Raw genomic sequence first — 20,620 nt, forward strand, 5'->3', positions numbered from 1 at the left:
CTTATATTCCTAGTACTTTTATTCTGTTAATGTGTTTGATGCTTGTCACCTATCAACAATATCCATACTTGACTATGTAAAAGATTTAGGAATCCGAAAGCTCATGTGTGTCTATATATATATATATAATAAATCACTGATATTTTTATAATTTCCCATCATGAGATTTTGAATTTCTTTTCCTTTTGAAAACAGCATTCCCCTTTTAATCCTGTTTATAAAGTGGACATGCGCAGAAGTTACTTAAAGTCATTTATATTAATAAATTTTTCGTGATGACAAATAATTTATGATAAAATATATTTTTATTATTGTTTAGTTATAAAACTCAAATTAACTTGATAAAATAACTTAACAGTTAGTTGGTATTGAATAACAAACTCAATTAACTTGATGAGATAATTTACCAATAAGTTAGTATAAAGTAATAAAAATTCTATTTTTTTATACCAAAATAAGATCCTGTATAAATCTTAAAACACATCATTTAAAAAGTTATTTTAAAATTATCTTTTTATATATTTTTTAAATTTATTAATGCGATGATGCTAAAAATAAATTTTATTATTATTACGATAAACCATCTGCTACCATACTATTAACTTTCTTTAAATTGATTGGATTACGATGCACGACTAAGAATCCAAACGAAAGCAAGAAAATATGAAAATGATGAAAGGATCTGCCATGACTAAGGAGATTTGGCAAAGATTTAGGCCTGACTCAGCTACAAGAACTCCCACCAAAGCTCCACATTTTGAACGTAGTTAAAGCATGAAAACTACGAGGTGGATCCCAATAGATAGAATGCATGAACCTTCAAGATCACGGAGATAGTGCAACAAAAATAAACCATAAAAAAAGACCCCACAAAGATTTCTTACTCGGATCACCCTCCACATTTATATTCCTATTATATTGGGGAGGGAAAACCCATGTGATTTTCAATGCCATAACTCACCTTTCATGAGCTCTCAAACTATTTTAAACCATAATATTCCAATCCAAGTGCGAGTGGTGATCTCATCGCTTGAAAGAAATGGATAAGGCTAGAGACTCGAGAGACCATTTCTGGTCATACTTCCACCATGCCCTAAGGAGGAAGAGGAGGAGGAGGAGGAAGAAGAAGAAGAAGAAGAAGAAATGTATTTTGTATGGGTCATTTTCAAGCCATCATGCACATTCTGAAATATAATTATGCTCTGCAGAAGAAAGCATGTGATGAGGTCACAAGCAATATTTCTATAGTCAAAAGGTAGAATCTTTCATAATTCCTTCTTTTGTGTTTTTCCTCTTCTTAATTTTCTTCCCATAAAAGCACGCCTATGTGGGAATCGAGAGTGGCAAATATGGAAGCCATTTTCACTGATTTTTGGACCTCCATACGTGTATAATGTATGGTAGGCGCCTAACAAGCATTATCCATTCCTTGATTAAATTAAAAGGATTAACAATTAGCAGCAGCCATTAGCAAATTAATCCAATATCTAAATCCTCTCATAACCCCACGTGTGACTTTTGATTAAGAAATCTGTTTAACCTTACCTCACCTATGTGAATTTGCTCTTACGTTGTTGTCTAGGGTTTACATCAAAGTTATTATACACGATACTGCTATTGAATTGGCTCATGAGTTGGGCAGATTGATAAAAAAACTATATTATTTCAAGATTTTTTAAAAAATACTCAAATGGTATTGTTTTAAGTTTTTTTTTTAAATCAAATTGAGTTTTAACCAGACCTTGATTTGTTTTTTAGATTGATCGGATCGTATCTAGTTAATTAATTTCCACCTGATTTAATTTAAAACTCCAATCGAGTTAGAAGTGTGTAAAAATCAGTTAAATAATATTGAAGTGGCTTAAACAAAAACTATAATTAAAATAAAACCAAATATATTGTTATTTTTAATTCTAACTTATAGGGTATATTTAATTAGTTTGTTAATATCAAAATTAAGTCATGATTAAACTTATCCATCCATGTCAAATATATTTCTTTTATAAAGCTTCCGCAGGTTTAAAACGACAGCGTAGAGAACAAACTCAATGCTAGCTAAATCAAGCCTCAAAAGTGATATAAATGATTTGCAATGTGTATAAAATTAATTAACAAGTCCTTGGGTTTTAATATGTGTGTGTATGAGGAGAATTACAACACCATAGGAGCTTGTTGGATGAATAGCGTTCATGGGAAATTAGAAATATATTTGATGGTAGTCTGTTAATGCTTTTAGAGACAGCCAATTCCTTTTTATTTCAAATGGAATACAGATTTCTATACTAACCTAAAATGTAAAATATAAATGGAAATATATTTCAATACTAATCATACTTTTAGGATTTGAAAGTGGGTATTACTTGAAAAATGATTCCTCCTTTGCGAAAAATGATTCCTCTTTAATGTTATTAAGTTAATCCACGAGTTATTAGATCAATCTCTGACCAATTATATTTATAAAACTAATATTGTTTGATTTTTTTTAAGAATTTCTTGATGTTAACTTGGTAAAGTTTGGAGTTAATTTATCTAGAATAATTATGTAATATATCGATTTGTTAAATCATTTAAATTTAATTAAATTAATATTTTTTTATTTAAATTAAAATTTATTCTATATTAAATCTCCGATCGTGAGTTTTATGTGTTAATCTATTACATCGTATTTAATAACTAAAAAAAAAGAATAAATAAAAAAAAAAAAAGGAAGAGGAAGGGAAATTTCTGCATCCCTTGAACCTAATTATGCATGTAGTACACTAACGTTGACTGGAGGGAGAGATGAAGAGTCATTTTCATTATAAAGTAAGAGGAGCACCCATTTAACATAATAATTGGAGAAGGTTTTCTACTTTACAGTCTTTTGTTTTCCTCTAAAAGTTAACATAAGCAATAATTAATGACTGAACAAAGCCATCATGTCATAATTGAAGTCCAAATTTGTGAATTCACAAATGTTTGCACATCATTTGTCACCAGCAAAACTGTTCAATCCTCCTCGTTATTCCACAAATGATGGCCTCAAAAGATGAAAGTGATGATCCATGCCAATGATAGCTCCCTTGGGAGTGGAGAAATGGGTGCATGACTTGGAAGAGTCAAGCCACCCTAAAATGCTATGACCCAAAGTTGTTCGAGGAGAGTGGAGACTTGGAGATTATCCTCCTCCTCTTCTTTATTTCTTTTTTTTTTCTTTTTCAATCTTATCCTTCTTTTTGCTTAATTACTCACCAATTACCGATTACAGCTAATGGATTCCACAACATTACAGGTGTGCCCACTTCATTATAAGGAGGAGGGATTGGTTAATATCGAGTTAGTTTGTTTTTATGATTAAAAAATATTTTTGATTTTTTGTTTTAAATTAGTTTATATATATATATATATATATATATATATATAATCTGGAATTGATCACTAGTCAAAATTAGCCGTGCCAATCCCTAAAAAAATAGAGGTGTTTTGTGATGTGTTGACGGTAAAGAAGATTAATAGCTTTTTAGTAGTTATGATTACTTTTTTAAAATATTTTTTTATTTAAAAAATAATTAAAATAATAATTTTTATAATTTATATCTAACATGAGCACATCAAAATAATATAAAAATTAAAAAAATTAACTTGAAAACAAAATAAAACTATTCAATATTTTTTAAAAAACTTTTTGACTACAATGACAAACATATTTTAAAGTGTTTTTTCTTAGAATAAATCATCTTTTTTCACTCAAAATAACAATCTTTGATAAAAGATCATAAGCGAAGAAAAAGCATAATTAAGATTATCAAAAGAAAAGTCAACTAAGGGATTTCCTTAGGAATGATCATATTCGTATAGACAATGTAGAAATTGCACTCCAATGCTCGACGACACTTAGAAACACTAATCTTGCCACCTCACTAATACGTGGCCATCTCGCTTAATTCTCTCCTAGAGAGGAAAATTAAGGTATGATCTCATGAGATTGTGTGATTGGCAGCACCACCTTTTGTGCCAAGAAACTTTGATAATGCTTAGCTCACTATTTTTATTTTTATTTTGGGTTTAAAGTGTTGAGATCATCAAACACCATGTTTGTTTTCAATTGGCTTCTCTTTTGAATGTTGTTGTATTATCCATATGAAATCTTTCAATAAACTTTACTAACCCAATTTTTTGTGTTTAAAATCTTCTGGTAGAAATAAAGTTGATCAAAGTTTGATTGAATTAATTTCTATTTGATTTGTGTAAAGCCCGACTTCGATTCAAATCTAAAATTAATTCATTAAGTCAAACCAAGTTTAATAATAATGATTTATATATATCATCAAAATCTTATTTTTTTAATGTATTTTTCATTATTTTTAAGTTAAAAATAGAAATTATAAACATAATAGATTAGAGGTAACAATGTAAAGCTCTATAATTTAAGGTTTAAATTGAAAAATCCTAAACTATAATGATGGCTCTATCACTTTCTAATAAAATATTGGATCATCACGATACAACTATAGAATAATCATTTCTATCTCCCACCAAATAAATAACTCCTTATCACGTGTGCTCAGTAATCAATATTTTAAAGATGTCGGCTGATCCAAGTTAATTACCTAAGCAATTTTGTACAATTCCATGGTACCCACCAAGACTTTGATAGTCACTTCGTTTTCTTGCACCAAGTTTTTGCAATTCCCCCCTTCATTTTCATAATTTGCACCATATTAAATAAAATAAAATTTAATTTAACTTGTCAACTAGAAAAATAACTGGAGTGCTGGTTTAAATTTTTTATTAAAATAATATAGTTTTAGATTTTTTATTTACTTGTTTAAGCTTCGTGCACTTTAGCACGTGTGGATAAATATGTATTTAATTTATATCATATTAAATAAAATAAAATCCAGTTTAACTTGTGAATTAGAAAAATAACTCGAGTATAGATGGGTTTAAATTTTTTATTAAAATAATATAATTTAAGAGTTTTTATTTACTTGTTTAAGCTTCCTGCACTTCAGCACGTTGATAAACACGAACTTAACCATGGATAAATTTATTTAACATATGATTTGAATCTTGGACGAGATAATCCTAGGTGGTTTTTCTTTTTTAAAAAAAAAAAGAAAAAAAAGAGATAAAACAAAGTCTAACGACGAAGAAGTTAAAAATGGGACCCAAATCTGCTGACGTGGGTTGTGGGTCAACTACCATTGCGTCGGGTATGTACATGGTGAGTTGGTGACGGCTTTACAGGGCACTCCAAATGGCGGCTCCATGGCTGCTCATCAATGGGCCATGTGGATGCCACGCTCTTTCTAAACTATTATTATTATTATTCTCATAAATATTTATATTGCAATTGCCATATCAGCCTTTTGTTTTATCTTAAAATACAAAAACGTGCCTTTTCTACAATTTATTATTTTTGTTTTTTTTAGTGTTTTTTTTAAATTAAAATAAAAAGGAACATATCTTATTTATATTTTTTATTTTGAAAGGATATAAATTTATTTTTAAATTATTTGGGAAACAAATTTATTTTTATATTGTTTTCTTTGATTCTCTGAACAAACATATATTTATCTTAATTGTTTTTAATTTTTTAATTCCCTAATAATAATCAAACATTACACGAATCATCTATCTTGAATATAATGTGTTTTTTTTTTTTAAATATAGATCGAATTTCCAATTAAATTTGGATGTTAAGGACTTTATTAATTACAATTCACTTAAATGGACTAAAAAATAATCATGGTAAAATATATTGTTTCAAGTCATAATGACACTCAAAGAATTTAAGGTTTAATAGCATCATAAAGATGTGAAGAATTATTGAATTGATTTTTTTTTAAATAAAATACAAAGACAAAAGTTTAATGATAATTACTACATAGGTATCAATCACTACATTAGAAAATTAATAGTTACTTAAACTTCAAATTATTAACTATATGTCTCCATAACCATATTATAATAAACTAATGAATATGATTAGATTAATTTATTAATGAGAGCCTAATTCCTATATGGCTGCATGGAACCTTTGTTTTTAAGACAACCTAATATCATTTGACCCAATGATGCCACATACATTACTTGGTCTTGTCATCCTTAATTAACAAGCATTTTTGTTCACACATGAGGTTGTGAATTTAATTGCATTTGTAGCTATCCACTATTAGATTAGAACACCATCATGGACAAGAATCAAGCAATAAAATTTTGTAAAATTTACAATTTGATATATTGATATTAAAAAAAAATATAAAAAAAAATTTATTTTTGATATATTTTCAAATGAAAAATAACCTTATATTACAATATTAAATATATTGTTATATCTAATGCAACAAAAAGCATTAACAACTAATAGATAAAAAATATTTTGTTTTTATTGTTCTCAATTTTACTTCAATTTATAATTATCAAATACAAAACTAAAATATCAAGGTAAGAGAGAGAGAGAGAGAGAGAGAGAGAGAGAGAGAGAGAGAGAGAGATGACAAGCTAGCCTCAAATTGCTCCTCACAAGGATTCTTCTGTCATCAGAGTCCTATTTGTCTACTATAAATTCATGATTGGTTCTCTTAAGGAAATAAACAACTATTCCCTATCCACACACAAACACTTCTCTCTTCCTCCCTATATACTCTCACATTTGCTCTGTTCTGTTTTCCCCTGTTTTCGCGTCCCCTGTTTTCTTATTTTCTCTAAAGAGCCAATCTTTGCATACACACTGATCTTTAACCTTGAAAGTTTAGTGTATATGTGATCAAGAGCTAATCAAAGAAAATATCTGAAGTGGGGTTTTTGTAAAAGAAACCATGGTTGAAGAACATGGTGGATTCCATTTGTGGGCTGGTGGTGATAATGGTAATGGTTTTGAAGATTCAGAAGATTTTGAGAGATTGCTTTATGGAAATAATGATAATGAAAGTAATGAGCTTGGGTTTGAAGCAAACCAGAAAATTATAGATACACCCAAATTGAGCCATGATCAGGTTTAAAAATGCTTCTTTTCCTTCTTTTTTATTCAAGAATCAAGCTTTCCATTTTCTTTGCTAGTGTTTTGGTTTTGAGTTGAGTTTTTAGTCTCGTTCTTACGTTCATGGGGTGTTCTTGCTCTGGTTAATGGTTCTTGGTATACTTTACTTGATTTTCTATGTGAAAATACATTTCTTTTTTATGATAACATCATCAATACTTTTTCTTTATTTCTTGGTGGGGTTTGTTTTTATCAAAGCATGCAATTCTCTCTTTTTATCTCTTATTTATCTCTTTTTTAAGATGTTGACATGCAGAATTTTTCTTCTTCTTTTTATGGCATCTCCTCCTTTTTAGTTAGCATAAAATACAATTAATTTTATGGTGTTTACTGTTATTGATTTTCCTTTATTGAATTTGATTAACGTATTCAATACAATTTTATTTTTTTTGCTTTAATCGAAAGGATGGTGAGATTCTAGTATATGTTCGCATTCTCTTCATGCAAAATCTCTCCTTCCATTTTCTTTCTTTCCACATGCTATGTGCTATGTTGAATTCAGTTCCTGTCTTGTTAGCAGGATGAGATGGCTAGAAAGCTTATGCAGTTGAATCCACTTGGTTTACATCTCAGTATAACACCAAACTTGATGAACTCAATAACGAATCCAAACTATACTACAGCAGTTGAAGCCGGGGCAACCTATGAATCAAGTGACCAAAGCAGGACTAGCAGTGATTTTGGTCAGCAACAAATGTCCGAGAAGTTGAAGGCCTCCAACTTTGCTGCCACATTTATCAAAATCGGATCTTGGGAGGTAGGTAATAATACCTTCTGACGAAAAGGAGAAATGATTAGGACATCCGTTCCGTTACCATTCGTGACGTGTGCGAGGACCCTGGTCCACATGCGCATGTACATGGCTCGGTTCAGTTGCGACTGTTCATAGCATTTCTAGTTAAAACGACTTCTAACATGAATTGCGTGAGCTTTTTCTAATAATATTGGATGAAATGTGTGCAGAGAAAATCTAGAAATGAAGGTGATCTAGTGGCTAAATGTTATTTTGCTAAAAAGAAGCTGGTGTGGGAACTCTTGAAAGGGGGTCTGAAAAACAAGATTGAGATTCAATGGAATGATATAATTGGAATAAATGCTTTAATGCAGGAGAATCAGCTTGGAATTCTACAAATTGAGGTACTTTCAGCTTTTTTTAAGGCTTAAATTTAAGTTTCTCAATTTAGTGGATTTTCCCATTGTAATGTAGTTGAGTTTTCTGCAGTTAAACCAGCCTCCTACCTTCCATGAGGAAACCGATCCGCAACCACGGAAACATACCATTTGGAAGCCAGCATCAGACTTCACTGGAGGGCAAGCTTCCATTTTCAGGTGAACATCAATTGTATCGTCCTCTTTGTATGATATAGTAGGTATACGTGGACTTTTTTCGTTACAAGATCTAATGTTTTCAGTTGGTGATATTCTATTATCAGGAGGCATTTTCTTACATTTCCTGCTGGATACCTTGACAAACACTATGAGAAGCTTCTACTTAATGAACCGCGGCTGTTTGAATTGAGCAAGCAGTCTTTTCCAACGCTGAAAAATCCCTACTTCCGTTCTAAGTTTCACGGCAATAGAGGAATCTCTTTCGATTTTAATCGAAGTGGACAGGATATCCACCCCGGAATGCAGTTTAATTTTCCAAATTTTCCTCCACATCCAGTCCAGATTCAGCATTTTCAACCTTATGGACATACAGGCTTGTCATCTTTCAAGGAAATTCCTTCACCATCATCAGGTACTATATTGCAGCATATTCAACCACATCTTTTTGTTTAAAATTCCAGTTCTGCTTAACTAACTCTATCTTTGTGGTAACATAGTCATGGATTTTTCGCCTTCAGATACCTGCAATGTCCTCGAGAGTCCAAGGATAGCTCTCTGGGGTCAAGGGATGAGCAATTACACAGATGCTTTAGCAAGGAGTCAAGGTCTAGTTCCTGGTGTCCCATCAACTGAGGTGCATCCAGCTGTTCCTTTGCAGAACTACAACTTTACAAGTTCAGGTCAGGGAGCTGAGTTTAATAATAGCTATGCAGCTAAAGCTTTGAGTGACCTCGAAAACCAATTGCTTGGTGACATGCAAGTTGGAAGCTACGATGAGAAGTATCATATGGAAAGGGTCATGTCGCTGAACCAATTAGTCAATCTTAACGAGAAAGTTAACCCAGAAAGTAATAATGCTTCCCAGGAAACTTTCTACAGTCAAGATAGTAGTGCCGAGGAGAACTTGGTATTTAGTACCGGAGAGAATGCAAATGAAATTAGTGGGCAATTTTATGAGCAGCAGCCAATTACTAGCATGCCTCAGATTCATACTGCCAATCTGCTGATGCCTCAACAATGGAACAACTTGCCCTATGATTGTGTCAATAACCCTAACCTAACAGTCGATGAGTTTGGACATGTTAAAAACTTCGACAGCAGCAATTGGAGCTGAAATGAGAATGCTAGATGTAGGAACCATAGGATAGGTGTAAAGATGGTATTGCATCAGATTAGGCCATATTTTATTTTCTTTTCTTCCCTTTTCTTTTGCTGTTGAAAAATGTAAGCTGCGTCTAACTGCAAATTTTGGAAAGTAGCTGTTTCTAGAAAACTGTTTAATTTTGAAAACTTCAGAAAGATTTTCAATCCCTTTGATTTGCAATTAATTGTTGTTTAATTTTGCATCCCATGGATCCTTGGAAATCCCTTCGAATCATGATTTTGTGAGTGCTTCAAACTCCTAAATTCATGGATGCAATTGGCAAAGCTGCAGATATGGCTGTCCTTAACAGCTGAAACTCGTAAATTACTTCAAGATACCCAGTCCTATGACTCTTGAAAAGAAGAAAATATCCAGTCCTCCATGCGCATCAATGATGCATTGACTGGAGGCTTGAAGGCTTGAAAGTTAAAGAGTGCCCAAATCTCTCCACCTCGAAACATATTGGCAAACAAGCATTCTTGGAGCTCACCGATTCTCAGTGGGACCAACGTAAAATAGAATGTCAGGATCCCCACGTCCTGAAGCAATGTCCTTGGCCACCAAAGTACAGCAAATTATGCTTCATTTACAATCAAAATTTCATTTGAGATTTCCTGGCATGTGTTCTCTGGCTGAGAGATTGAATAATTTTGTTTAAGAGTGTGGTTGCGATTATTTTTTAAAATATTTTTTATTTAGAAAAATATATCAAAAATATTTTTTTTTTTTTAAAAATTATTTTTAAAATCAGCATATCAAAATAATTTAAAAACATCAAAAATATATTAATTCAAAGTTAAAAAAAAAAACATTCAAATTTTTTTAAAAAATACTTTTAAAACACAGTATCAAAGGCCTGAATAATCAAGAATAGATGAAGGACTACATTAAAGGAAATTCTGGCAATATCACCACAAATAATTAAAACTGAAGCATACAAGAAAAAATGTTTTAAGTCATCAGCTGTGAGGTAAAAATGTCAAGATTTGTGATACTACATTCACTTCTAGGAAATCAACAAAGAAAAAACTCCTAGGGATGTCCAAACAATGCCAGGTTGACTGTGGGCTGGCTTAGACAGCAAGCTAGCGACGAGATTCACCAAGCCCGTGTGATTTGTGAGTACGATAACAGTCAAGGATCACCACATCCAGAGTCACTTTTGAAACACAGCTCATTCAGAGTCACTTCTGTAACACGGCCCATTTGATGTAAGGATTCAAGTCTTCGAAGTTGATGGAGGGGACTTGTTAGCTCCTTCCTGTGCTGGTGGAAGATCAACAGATTTGCCAGCAACTTCATTTGCTGTCTGGTTAGCAACTTCGTTTGCCCCTGCTTCCGTACTTATCTCTCTATGACTCCTCTTTTTAGAATTTGAGCTTGATTTTTCCTTTTGACTTTCACTTTCCTCTTCCTTTTCTTCCCTCCCCTTGCAGTCATTTCCTTTATTTGGCTGGGTTTCAGCGTTTGGTTGTGGAAACAATGGAGGTTCCTGGCCACTTAATCGACAATACACTCTTTCAACTGTTTCACTTATTTCTTTCCCCAATCCATTACTGTCTAAAATCAACTCCCAAACTGATCTAGAGGCCTTCTCAAGCACTGGAGCTCTGCATGGCAACAGCATGAAATTGTGAGAAAATGGAACTGCTGATCCAGTAGTGGGATAAAATTAGTATCATAAACACTCAGTAACCATTCTAGACTTCAGAGCATAATGAATCATGCAAGCTATCCTTCCAAGAAGTTTTTGGGAAAAAAGATCCATTAGATTAGACTACAGTTAATTATCCAGGCTATCCATCTCAGGTTTGACATAGGAAAACTGAGTGTTATGTGAAATAAAATGAAGAGGAATGTCGCTTAAGCATTTAAGAGCAGGGGATAACATGGAACAAACAATTAGCCCCCGCTCCTCCATGTATTTCTAATGACATATGAGATAGATCAGTGTATTTCAAATAACATATGAGAATTGAGATAGATCAGTTCCAAGTTTTCAGCAACCTGAGTGATGCGATAGCTTAAAATCAAGTGATAATGCAAAAACCTGAAGTAATCTTGCTGTGACCCACTTACAAAGTCATTACGATCATAGCTCTACATAACAACCACCAAACTGATATAAATATAATCCATCTTTGTTGAAAACCTCAAAAACTGTAAACAAATACTTAACAAGAACTGCTTCCTCAAATACATAAAAAATTTCCAATTAGTCTAAACTCACAAAACTCCCAATTAAAACACGAAGTGAAAGCAATTTAAAGACTCAGAGAGTGCAGAGAACAAGGTAACAGAAGACCTACTCAAGCTCCTGTCGAAGTGCATCAAATAACTCTCTTTTGGTCTGTTTCTCTGCTCCAGGAGTGTTCAAAACCTTGCTCTGCTCCGCCATTCTAATGGCAGTATTCTTTAGCTCTTCCTGTACCAAAAAAGAAATCAGTAGCTATAACTTCCACACTCAGCATCTACATCAGTAATCTCTCACAATCCTTAACACCAAATACAGTCGTCATGCTTATAGCGTCTGTTTATCAACATATCTAATCAAGGAACAAAACGTAGAATTCAAAGCATGCATGCTCCATTACTAAATCAAAGGCCATGCAGCAACCAAAAAATTGCTTATCCGTTACAACACAAACAATTGCATAACATCACCAAACTTAACTCCACAGAGTTGTGATTTTTCTCCCCAACATTACCTCAAACAACTTGAAAACACAAATGAATTCTCATCAAATTCACTATTTTCCAATAAAAAAAAACTTTCCATAGAAACAAACAGAAGAAAAAAGTAAACTTCACGAACAAGGCCTTTAAAAACTTGAAAACACAAACGGGTACCAGCCAAATTGACAATTTTCCAATCAAAACCAAAAAATCAAACAACTTTCCACAGAAACAAACAAAACCCAGATGAAAATTCATAGCAACAACCACAAAAAAAGAGGGAAAAGGAGAGAAACTTACATTCGCTTTGAGCTGATTGATGATCTTCAGTCTAAGAGCATCAATGGTACCATCATTCATTAATGATTCTAACACATCTTCTGGTGTTATTATCGATGTTGACGACGACGTCGATGCTGATTCCATTCTTCTATAACTCTCTCCCTCTCTCTCTCTAATCTATAGTAAGCTTAAAAGATTAACAATTCTGAGCTTTCTGCAGCTGAAAAACAGACAAAACCCACACAAAAAAAAAGAAACAATCTTTAACACTAAAAAATTGAAGAAAGATTGGAACTTTGATTTGGGAAATATATAAAAACTTTTCCTTGTGATTTGTGGATTGACGAAAGCTCTTTTGCGGTTTTGCCTCTGACTTGAAACCATTATTAATAAACCCGGCCGGTGCTTGACCCAGTCAAGAGACCAGGTTTCGGGTCACATAAATTAACCTGGATTATATGAATTAACTTAAAAAATAAAAAAAATATTTTAAATTTTAAAACCTTACGTAAATTTTCTTAAAACATTATGAACTATATATAATTATTTTACATAAAAAATTAAAAAAAAAACATTTCAAAAGAATGTAATCTAAAAATATAGCTATTTTACATAAAAAAAAAAATTAAACATTAAAAATAAATAAAAATAATGAGAAAATAATATAACTTGTTTTATTACATAATTATAAAGAGAGTCCTTATGCTGGTATTTTCTGCGTGATGGGCACCAGATTGAAGAGAATTTGGTAGAAAATATGTGAAATAGATGAAAAGAATACAGAATCGAAAATATGTCACACTTTAGGATTAAATTGATAAACACATTTTATTTTTGGAATAAAATTGAGAATTAAATATTTTTAGTTTTGGACTGAGGCTGGTTAGAGAAAGAGAAGGTACTGCTCCAGCTAAATCATATCCAAAGTTTTTTGGAATATTTTTAGCAATCTAAATTAAAATCCAATCTAAATCTCAATTACTCATGGAGTTTGCTAAATAAATATTTTTAGCAACTCTGAGAAGCCATGTTTTGCTCGTCCTCCTAAGGCTTCGTTTAGTAATGGAGGTGCGGTGCTTTACTTTGACCAACCACAAATTCAAAAGAAAAAAAGAGTTTGTTTTCGTTGCTTAAATCAATTTTTCATCTTAAATTACTGTAAAAACTTGGGTGTGAAAAACGATACAATTTATGATTTTTAAAAAAAATTATTTTTTTAAAACTAAAATCCGAAAAGTTACTCGTAAAATGCTTCCTGCTCTATAAATTCATATTATTCAATCCAGGGTCTTACAATCGAGTATCAATCTAAACCAGCGTGTGCGATACGTTATAGACATTGCAGCTCACTGGCTCACTACTCAAGCTTTTGTGAAACCACCCGGATCGGAATTTGGATGGTTGTGAGCTTTGATTCATTCCATTTTGCTGTCAATCTGCTTAAGCACTTAGATTACGGCAATCTTCGTCCTTGTCCAACAAAGCTGATAAATAGCTCAAGATAAAGCCATCTATCTCTCCCTCGAGCACAGAATCCGGGTTAGTGACCTCATAATTGGTTCGGAGGTCTTTGACCATGCGGTAAGGCTGCGTCAAGAAGAAAATGTGATAAACGTAGGTTTAATATACAGAATTGATGGTATTTTAGGAAAGTAATGGAAGTTGCAATGGTGTTGAGAGCATACGTGGAGCACATAAGAACGAATCTGGTTGCCCCAACCTATGTCAGTGAGAGATTGTGTATGATGTGCATTCATCTGAGCCTGACGAGCCATCTCACGTTGGTCCAATCGAGACTGGAGCACTGCCATTGCTGAATCCTTGTTCATATGTTGAGATCTGTGTTTACAAGAACCACATGGGATCAAGAGAGATTTTAGCATATACGAGGTGTGGATACTTCTAAGAAAATTCGCACCTTTCATTTTGACAAGTGGCGGTGATTCCAGTTGGAATATGAACTATTCTCACAGCACTCTCAGTTGTGTTAACATGCTGACCACCAGCTCCCCCAGCTCGAAACCTCTCGATACGGAGATCAGATTCATTAATTGGGACATGCGTAAATCCATCCCCTAGGATTGGAATTACAGCCACAGCAGCAAATGAAGTATGCCGGCGCTTTCCACTGTCGAATGGTGAGATACGTACCAACCTGTGCACTCCAGCTTCTGCTTTGGCATATCCAAATGCATATTCACCATCAACTTTGATTGTTGCGCGCTGAGGGCACAAACTGATTCCATGTCATATTCAACATAAAATGAAGCCTAGGGTGAACAATAATACATAGGAGGAGCTTTATTTTTAGCAGCTTGCCATTCAACATCCAGAAGGAGCAAATGGCAGCAATTTAAAATTGAAAGGCATGATTTCTATGTTGATTTCCTTTGCCAGAAAAAGAAAATAATTAAAATAATTATGTAATTGTGAATTTCTAAACTTGGAGGATGATAAGAAATTGAACCTTGATTCCTGCAATCTCACCAGGCATCTCATCCACCACAGTTACTCTATAACCATGCCGTTGCGCCCACGACTTATACATTTGCATAACCATTTTGGCCCAGTCCATGCTCTCAGTACCACCAGCTCCAGCTTGGACCTGTATTAGGCACAGGAAAATCAAGGTTTAAATCCGTGTAACATTCCAACAAAAGTGTTAATTGACCTTAAACATGGTCGAAACAAGGAAAAATCCACTGGCTGTGGATCAATTACACATCCACAGTACTTCTAAATGGAGTGTTGACAACATCCAAATATATCATAAGGTATGAAATCTCATTTACTAGAAAGGCAGCAAGACCAGCATGTATAAATGTACCTCTATATAACAAGGACAGGAATCCTGCTCCCCAGATAACAAAGCTTCCTGCTCTTTCTCATTTGAATTTCTTCTCATTTGAAGCAAAGCTTTCGACATTTCCTGCAAAAAGGAGCAGGCAGTGCTCCATGAATAACTGGCGCAAAGGAATTAAGAAGAGGCATCTAGCAAACAGTTGGGTCTTATGTGCCGAGGAGATGTCCAGCTGTGATAGGTCATAAATTTTGATAAATTTTCTTGGAGGGTCACCTTTTTAATCGCAAATCAAAAGCCACTTTGTGTTGTGTAATTATTTGATAGTTCAACTCATAAATATGGCTACCTGTTAAACTATTTTATACATCACAGAGATCAGTTATTTGCTTTTGTGGGTAGAAATGAATTTCCAGCACAGTTGAAATAAACAGTTTATGCCATAAATGAAGTGTAAAGCGTAAAAAATCAGAAAATCTTCGAGTGGCTTTTTGCGATATTGAACATAACAATGGTAACCATGAAACAGAATGAATACATGCCTAGAATAGGAAGTGAGAGCCCACCGATTCCAACTCATTATCATCCTCTTCACGAGCCAGTTTTATCATGTCAATATGCTCCAGCAATTCTTGTTCCAATGTCCTCACCTTCTTCATTTTAGCCATCAATGAACCATGCTCTCGACTTATTTTCCCAGCATGTACAGGATCGTCCCAAAGATCAGGCTTATTCAGCTGTACTGATAACAGATCCAACCTAACCATCAATTTCTTCCACTGCCACCTCATATAACAAAATATCAATTCACGTCAATCTTAATAAACTACACGAAGACAACCTTGATTACACTATATATACAACAGATTGATAAAGAAAGTTCACCGAAAACTGAATGTGATATATTCGTCTAAGAAATATGACCTTGTAATTGAATTTTCAACAAAATATAATGCTTGACATTGAAATCAAACGCTACTCAGAAGCACATTGAAAATCAGTGCTTAAGCTTAAATACAACTAAACAAACTAGAGTCTAAATCATACGGACTGTACCTGCAAGCGCCTTTTGATCACTTGAATGGACTGAGCAATAGCAGCAGCATGACTCTTCCAATCACTCTCACTCTCATCAAGAATTGTCCAATTGCTAGCCACAATTCCATCAACAGTTATCCCATCGGATGTTGATAGCTCCGCTGCTGCCTGTGTACTAAACAAACTCTTCAAGACACCAAACCCAGAGGCCAAGACCTTGTCTTTTCCACTCAAATGTACAAAATTGTGGTATCTTGACACACTGAAATAAGACCAAGATGGGTTTTCTATGGTTTTAATCAAAACTGGAGGCAGCCCAGAAACCAAAACTTTGTGATTTTGATTCAGAGATAAAAAAATTTGAAACTTTGAAAAGTCTACATGTGAAAATCTACTGCTTGACCTTTTAACAATCAAAGAAGACATTCTTGCCCTTCTAAATTGAAGAAAGGGATGATTTTTCTCTATGGATTTGAGCTCTAGGGTTTAACAAAGAATAAAGTTTCAATTTTTCAGGGTTTATTGAAGCCAAGAAGAAGCATCAAATTGTCTAAAACGACATCGTTTTCTACTGTATAAAACCACAATGGTGGTTTTCATTTTTTCTAACCACAACTAAACAGACACAAATGCCCTTCTATTCCCCTCTTAATCCCATCCTCTTCTTTCCCTCAAAACCCTTCTTTAAACTCACCAAAACCCTCACTTTTTCCACTCTTCAGAGCACAAACATGTCAGCTTCACAAGACAGCATGAACGCCACTTCCCTAAACACCCCTATAAATCTACAAAATTACCCCATACCACTCTCCCCTCCATTGAATCCACTATCAAAGGAGATGGAACTAGCTAGAGCTATGTCTGCTTCTTCAAGATCAAGTCTTTTTGCTTTGTCTAAAAGTGATGTTTTATATCAAGATCAGTGGCTTATTGCTGTTAATAAGCCTCAAGGTGTTTATTGTGAGACAGTGTTAGACTCTGCCCCTCAACTTCTTGATTGCTTGGTTGAGTCATCTGGACTCGATGAAGGTATGTTTTCTTTACTTTTGACATTTTTGTGTTGTTGGTTTTTGTTGGAATTTGAAAACATTGTTTGTCTGAGTTGACAAGGTACAGTAGTCTAGAGTTCAAATGGACTCAGTAGTTAATTTTCAAGAGGCCAAATGAAATGCTAGCTCATGAATAGAGAGTGGGTCTTTGTTTGCTTCGTTGAGAGAATTTGAAATGTGGTTTTGCTGAATTAAATTTGGTTTAGGAAGGCTTGAATTAATATCCCAGTGGAGTTCTTTCAATAGCAAGGCCCGCGATGATATGGAGATAATGTATTAGGAAAGAAAAAAAAAAGTCGTTCGTTCTTGTCTGATATGTAATTTTTTTTATCAAATAATTAGAAATTGAAGTCAAAAGCATTTGATACCAATTTGAGTACTGTACTGAGCTGCTTTTAATTACTTGATAAAGTTTGATATGCACTTCCTAGCAATATATAGGTGTGAGCCTTTAGGAATCCCATCAGTCTGTAAACTGTTAGGGTAGATTATGAATTGAGTTGGATTTTTGTTAAGGATGTTTTGCATAAGAAAGAACTATTTGGTTTCGACACTTAAGTTAATGCGTGGGTTTGAAAGGAGTTTTTAGGAATTAGGATACGTTCTGCTCTTTATATGGTTCAAGCTGCCCTGGAATCAGTCCTTTCTATCAGCTGAAACTATAGCTCGATTCTTTCAAGTGAAAAGCTGCACATTCTTTTGATTGATGGATACTGTATATTTAAACTCCGAGATGAATCGAAATATTGAAGTACTTGTAGCAAATTGGAATGTTAAAGAATCTTTTCAGATTAAGTACAGATGTTATTTGTGAACATTTAACCGAGTTCAAATTTCTCAATTGTAGGTACTGTGGCAAGGCCAGAGCTCCATCTTGCCAATCGACTTGATCGTGATACAAGTGGTGTGATGGTTATTACAAAGTTGCATAAAGTAGCTTCGAAGCTTGTAAAGGCATTTACTGATCACAAAGTTAGGAAAACATACATTGCTCTGTGCATCGGTTCAGCTCCTAAATGGGAAAAGATTACTATTAAATCAGGTCATGGTCGATCAAAGTTCGGAGCGTTTCGCGTGTATGCGGCATCAGATGTGGGCCGATCATTGCCAGGTGGGTCCACAGTTAAGGACATGGAAACTTCATTTGAAGTACTGTCAATAAATGGACAAGGGAGCTTCAGAGAGCCATCTGAATTTAACAGTGATAAGAATATTTTAGTTGTTGAAGAAAAAGCTGTGATAGATACTGATGCAAAGAAAGATGAGATTTTGGTAAGAGCGATTCCTCGGAGTGGAAGAACACACCAAATCCGCTTGCATTGTCAGTATCTTGGAATTCCTATAAGGGGGGATGTGAAATATGAGGGTGTGTGTGAGTGGAAGGGAAGAACATATGACGGCCATGAACTTCATGCAGAGAGCTTGTCTCTTGAGCATCCTGTTACTGGTCAGCCCCTAATGTTTCGTGCACCTCTGCCTGTGTGGGCTACCCAGATCGTTTAGCCATTGTAAAATTAAATAGCTCTGCTTTCAATTCTTTCTAGAAGTTCTGGCTTTGGAAGATCCCTGGCAGTTCGTGAGATGATAGAACCATACTGATTACTTAATTCATTGGTAGGGTAGTAAATGCACAGATGGGATCATTTATACAGGTTTTTCTCCCATATACTCGAACAGGAGTACAGGGCATTGAGAAGATATCACAGCCTTCATTTTGGTTAGCTGCAATGAATTGTTTTTAAAATGGGATTTTGATGTGCAAAGCACATGCGAGGACTTCACCATGCATAGCTAATGATAGGAAATCTCCTTATCGTTAGACAATGTTCTTTCTTGAGGAAAAAACAAGACAAAGCCATTTGCGTCTCTTTGTGTGTCAATTATATTGCTTTGCAATTCTTCTTCTTTTCAATCCCTGAACAGGAGAAGAGGTAACAAATCAACGCAGCCTGTTACAATGAAAGGCCAGGAGATGAATACAATCAGGTTCATAAACTCAAATCTTTATGTTTCAAATTTGAAGAGGATAGGGAGAGATTTCTAGCTGTATTCCATCTGATTTTGTTCTCCATGAATATGTGTTTACGGTGTTGGGATTTGCGGCAATAATATCTTTGGTCAACAAACTGCATTCATAGTGTTATATGCCATCTTCAAACTTCAGTTCTAACGTCTTCCTTTGCCTTCCAAGGGCGCCATAGTCTGACATCAAGAGCTCTTATAGTAGATTTAGCAGAAATTCGAAGCATTTTGGCTTGCTATATTTACTCTATTTCGTATATTTGAAGAGTGGTTGATTGCAACTATGATGAATAACTTAACATGACTTCCAGTTTTAGACTACAAAATTGCCTTGAAGTTTGATTTTATGACAATTCTTGCACTACTTCAACTACATGCAGTATTCTCATGTTCTCTTTTCCTTTTTTGCAAGTTTTCAAGAAATTCAAGCACAACCCAACCTTGAATTAGAAGTAAAGATAGGAGGCACCTTAGCTATAAAACCTCATCTGGCTTTATGCGTCAACCTGGTAACCGGCCAATCTAGGAGCTAATCTGGCCAGATTTCATGGCCAATCAAGTAGGAGTCGACGCACTTGTGTTTTCTGAATTACTTAGTATAAAATGCACCTCATTGCTAGGCTTTAATGTTATTATGGCAATTTGACCAAGTAGCTCCAATTGAATGGTATAATTATCAACAGTAGGTGTAGCAGTTGACCTGCAGAGGCTAGATTATGGTTCAAAGCTGTAAATGAGAGGGCATGGCGTGGCAGGTTTATCTTGATAATAATTTTTTTTATTTTAGCAACTATGTGATTAATTTAATCCAAAAGAATTATTTGCCTTAATCATGAAGTTTGATAGGGAACAAAGTGTAAAGCCTTCGAGATGGTGGACTGAGTTGGATTTACAATGATTTTGACATTAGGCTTTGAAAAGTCTTCAAAGTGTTGCTTTCATGAACATATAATAAAATACCTGGAAATTCAATTTTTAAAGATAAATTATTAGTAAATGCTATTATTTAAAAGATTAATAAGTTTGTTTTTTTTTTTTAGAAAAAATGATGTTTAATTTTTCCACCTATATACCCTTTTTATAAGATAAAATAATTATCAACTAATTTGTTTTTCTTGTCTTTTACTGAAAACCCCACATAATAATTTTTTTTGAATGTCCGATTTTCTCACTTGTAACATATCATATTGTTTAATATAATTTATTTTATATTATCATTATTATAAATCTTAATTATATTCAAATGATATTATGAT

The 20,620-nt window shown here is 33.8% G+C and overlaps 4 protein-coding genes across 7 annotated transcripts; 2 read left to right on the forward strand and 2 right to left on the reverse strand.

Annotated features, from left to right (window-relative positions):
* Positions 1 to 6,570: 6,570 nt before the first annotated feature.
* Positions 6,571 to 9,661, forward strand: LOC118060937 (uncharacterized). Of its 3 annotated transcripts, none has more exons than XM_035074256.2 (6): positions 6,571 to 6,980; positions 7,542 to 7,781; positions 7,988 to 8,161; positions 8,247 to 8,353; positions 8,458 to 8,765; positions 8,851 to 9,661. In XM_035074256.2, the coding sequence occupies exons 1-6, from the start codon at positions 6,804 to 6,806 to the stop codon at positions 9,465 to 9,467; spliced, it is 1,623 nt and encodes a 540-aa protein (XP_034930147.1). In that variant the 5' UTR covers positions 6,571 to 6,803; the 3' UTR covers positions 9,468 to 9,661. The 3 variants fall into 3 exon arrangements, with proteins under 3 accessions (XP_034930147.1, XP_034930149.1, XP_034930148.1); XM_035074258.2 differs by having other exon boundaries at positions 8,872 to 9,661; XM_035074257.2 differs by having other exon boundaries at positions 7,545 to 7,781.
* A 723-nt stretch (positions 9,662 to 10,384) lies between these two features.
* On the reverse strand, positions 10,385 to 12,826 carry LOC118060939 (uncharacterized). The gene is made up of 3 exons (XM_035074260.2): positions 12,474 to 12,826; positions 11,807 to 11,922; positions 10,385 to 11,107 (listed from the first exon to the last, which is right to left on the reverse strand). The coding sequence occupies exons 1-3, from the start codon at positions 12,597 to 12,599 to the stop codon at positions 10,717 to 10,719; spliced, it is 633 nt and encodes a 210-aa protein (XP_034930151.1). The 5' UTR covers positions 12,600 to 12,826; the 3' UTR covers positions 10,385 to 10,716.
* A 493-nt stretch (positions 12,827 to 13,319) lies between these two features.
* Positions 13,320 to 16,874, reverse strand: LOC118060940 (peptide chain release factor PrfB2, chloroplastic). 2 transcript variants are annotated; one of them, XM_035074261.2, is made up of 7 exons: positions 16,312 to 16,874; positions 15,822 to 16,034; positions 15,283 to 15,384; positions 14,923 to 15,060; positions 14,374 to 14,678; positions 14,141 to 14,294; positions 13,320 to 14,042 (listed from the first exon to the last, which is right to left on the reverse strand). In XM_035074261.2, exons 1-7 carry the CDS (start codon positions 16,717 to 16,719, stop codon positions 13,896 to 13,898), a joined length of 1,467 nt encoding a protein of 488 aa, XP_034930152.1. In that variant the 5' UTR covers positions 16,720 to 16,874; the 3' UTR covers positions 13,320 to 13,895. The 2 variants fall into 2 exon arrangements, with proteins under 2 accessions (XP_034930152.1, XP_073260222.1); XM_073404121.1 differs by having other exon boundaries at positions 13,324 to 14,042; positions 15,822 to 15,997; positions 16,312 to 16,453.
* A 17-nt stretch (positions 16,875 to 16,891) lies between these two features.
* Positions 16,892 to 20,194, forward strand: LOC118060941 (RNA pseudouridine synthase 1). Its single transcript, XM_035074262.2, has 3 exons — positions 16,892 to 17,322; positions 18,190 to 19,328; positions 19,777 to 20,194. Exons 1-2 carry the CDS (start codon positions 16,923 to 16,925, stop codon positions 18,843 to 18,845), a joined length of 1,056 nt encoding a protein of 351 aa, XP_034930153.1. The 5' UTR covers positions 16,892 to 16,922; the 3' UTR covers positions 18,846 to 19,328; positions 19,777 to 20,194.
* The last annotated feature ends 426 nt before the right edge of the window (positions 20,195 to 20,620 follow it).

The sequence above is a fragment of the Populus alba genome, chromosome 13, assembly GCF_005239225.2.
Source record: "Populus alba chromosome 13, ASM523922v2, whole genome shotgun sequence".
NCBI lineage: Eukaryota > Viridiplantae > Streptophyta > Magnoliopsida > Malpighiales > Salicaceae > Populus > Populus alba.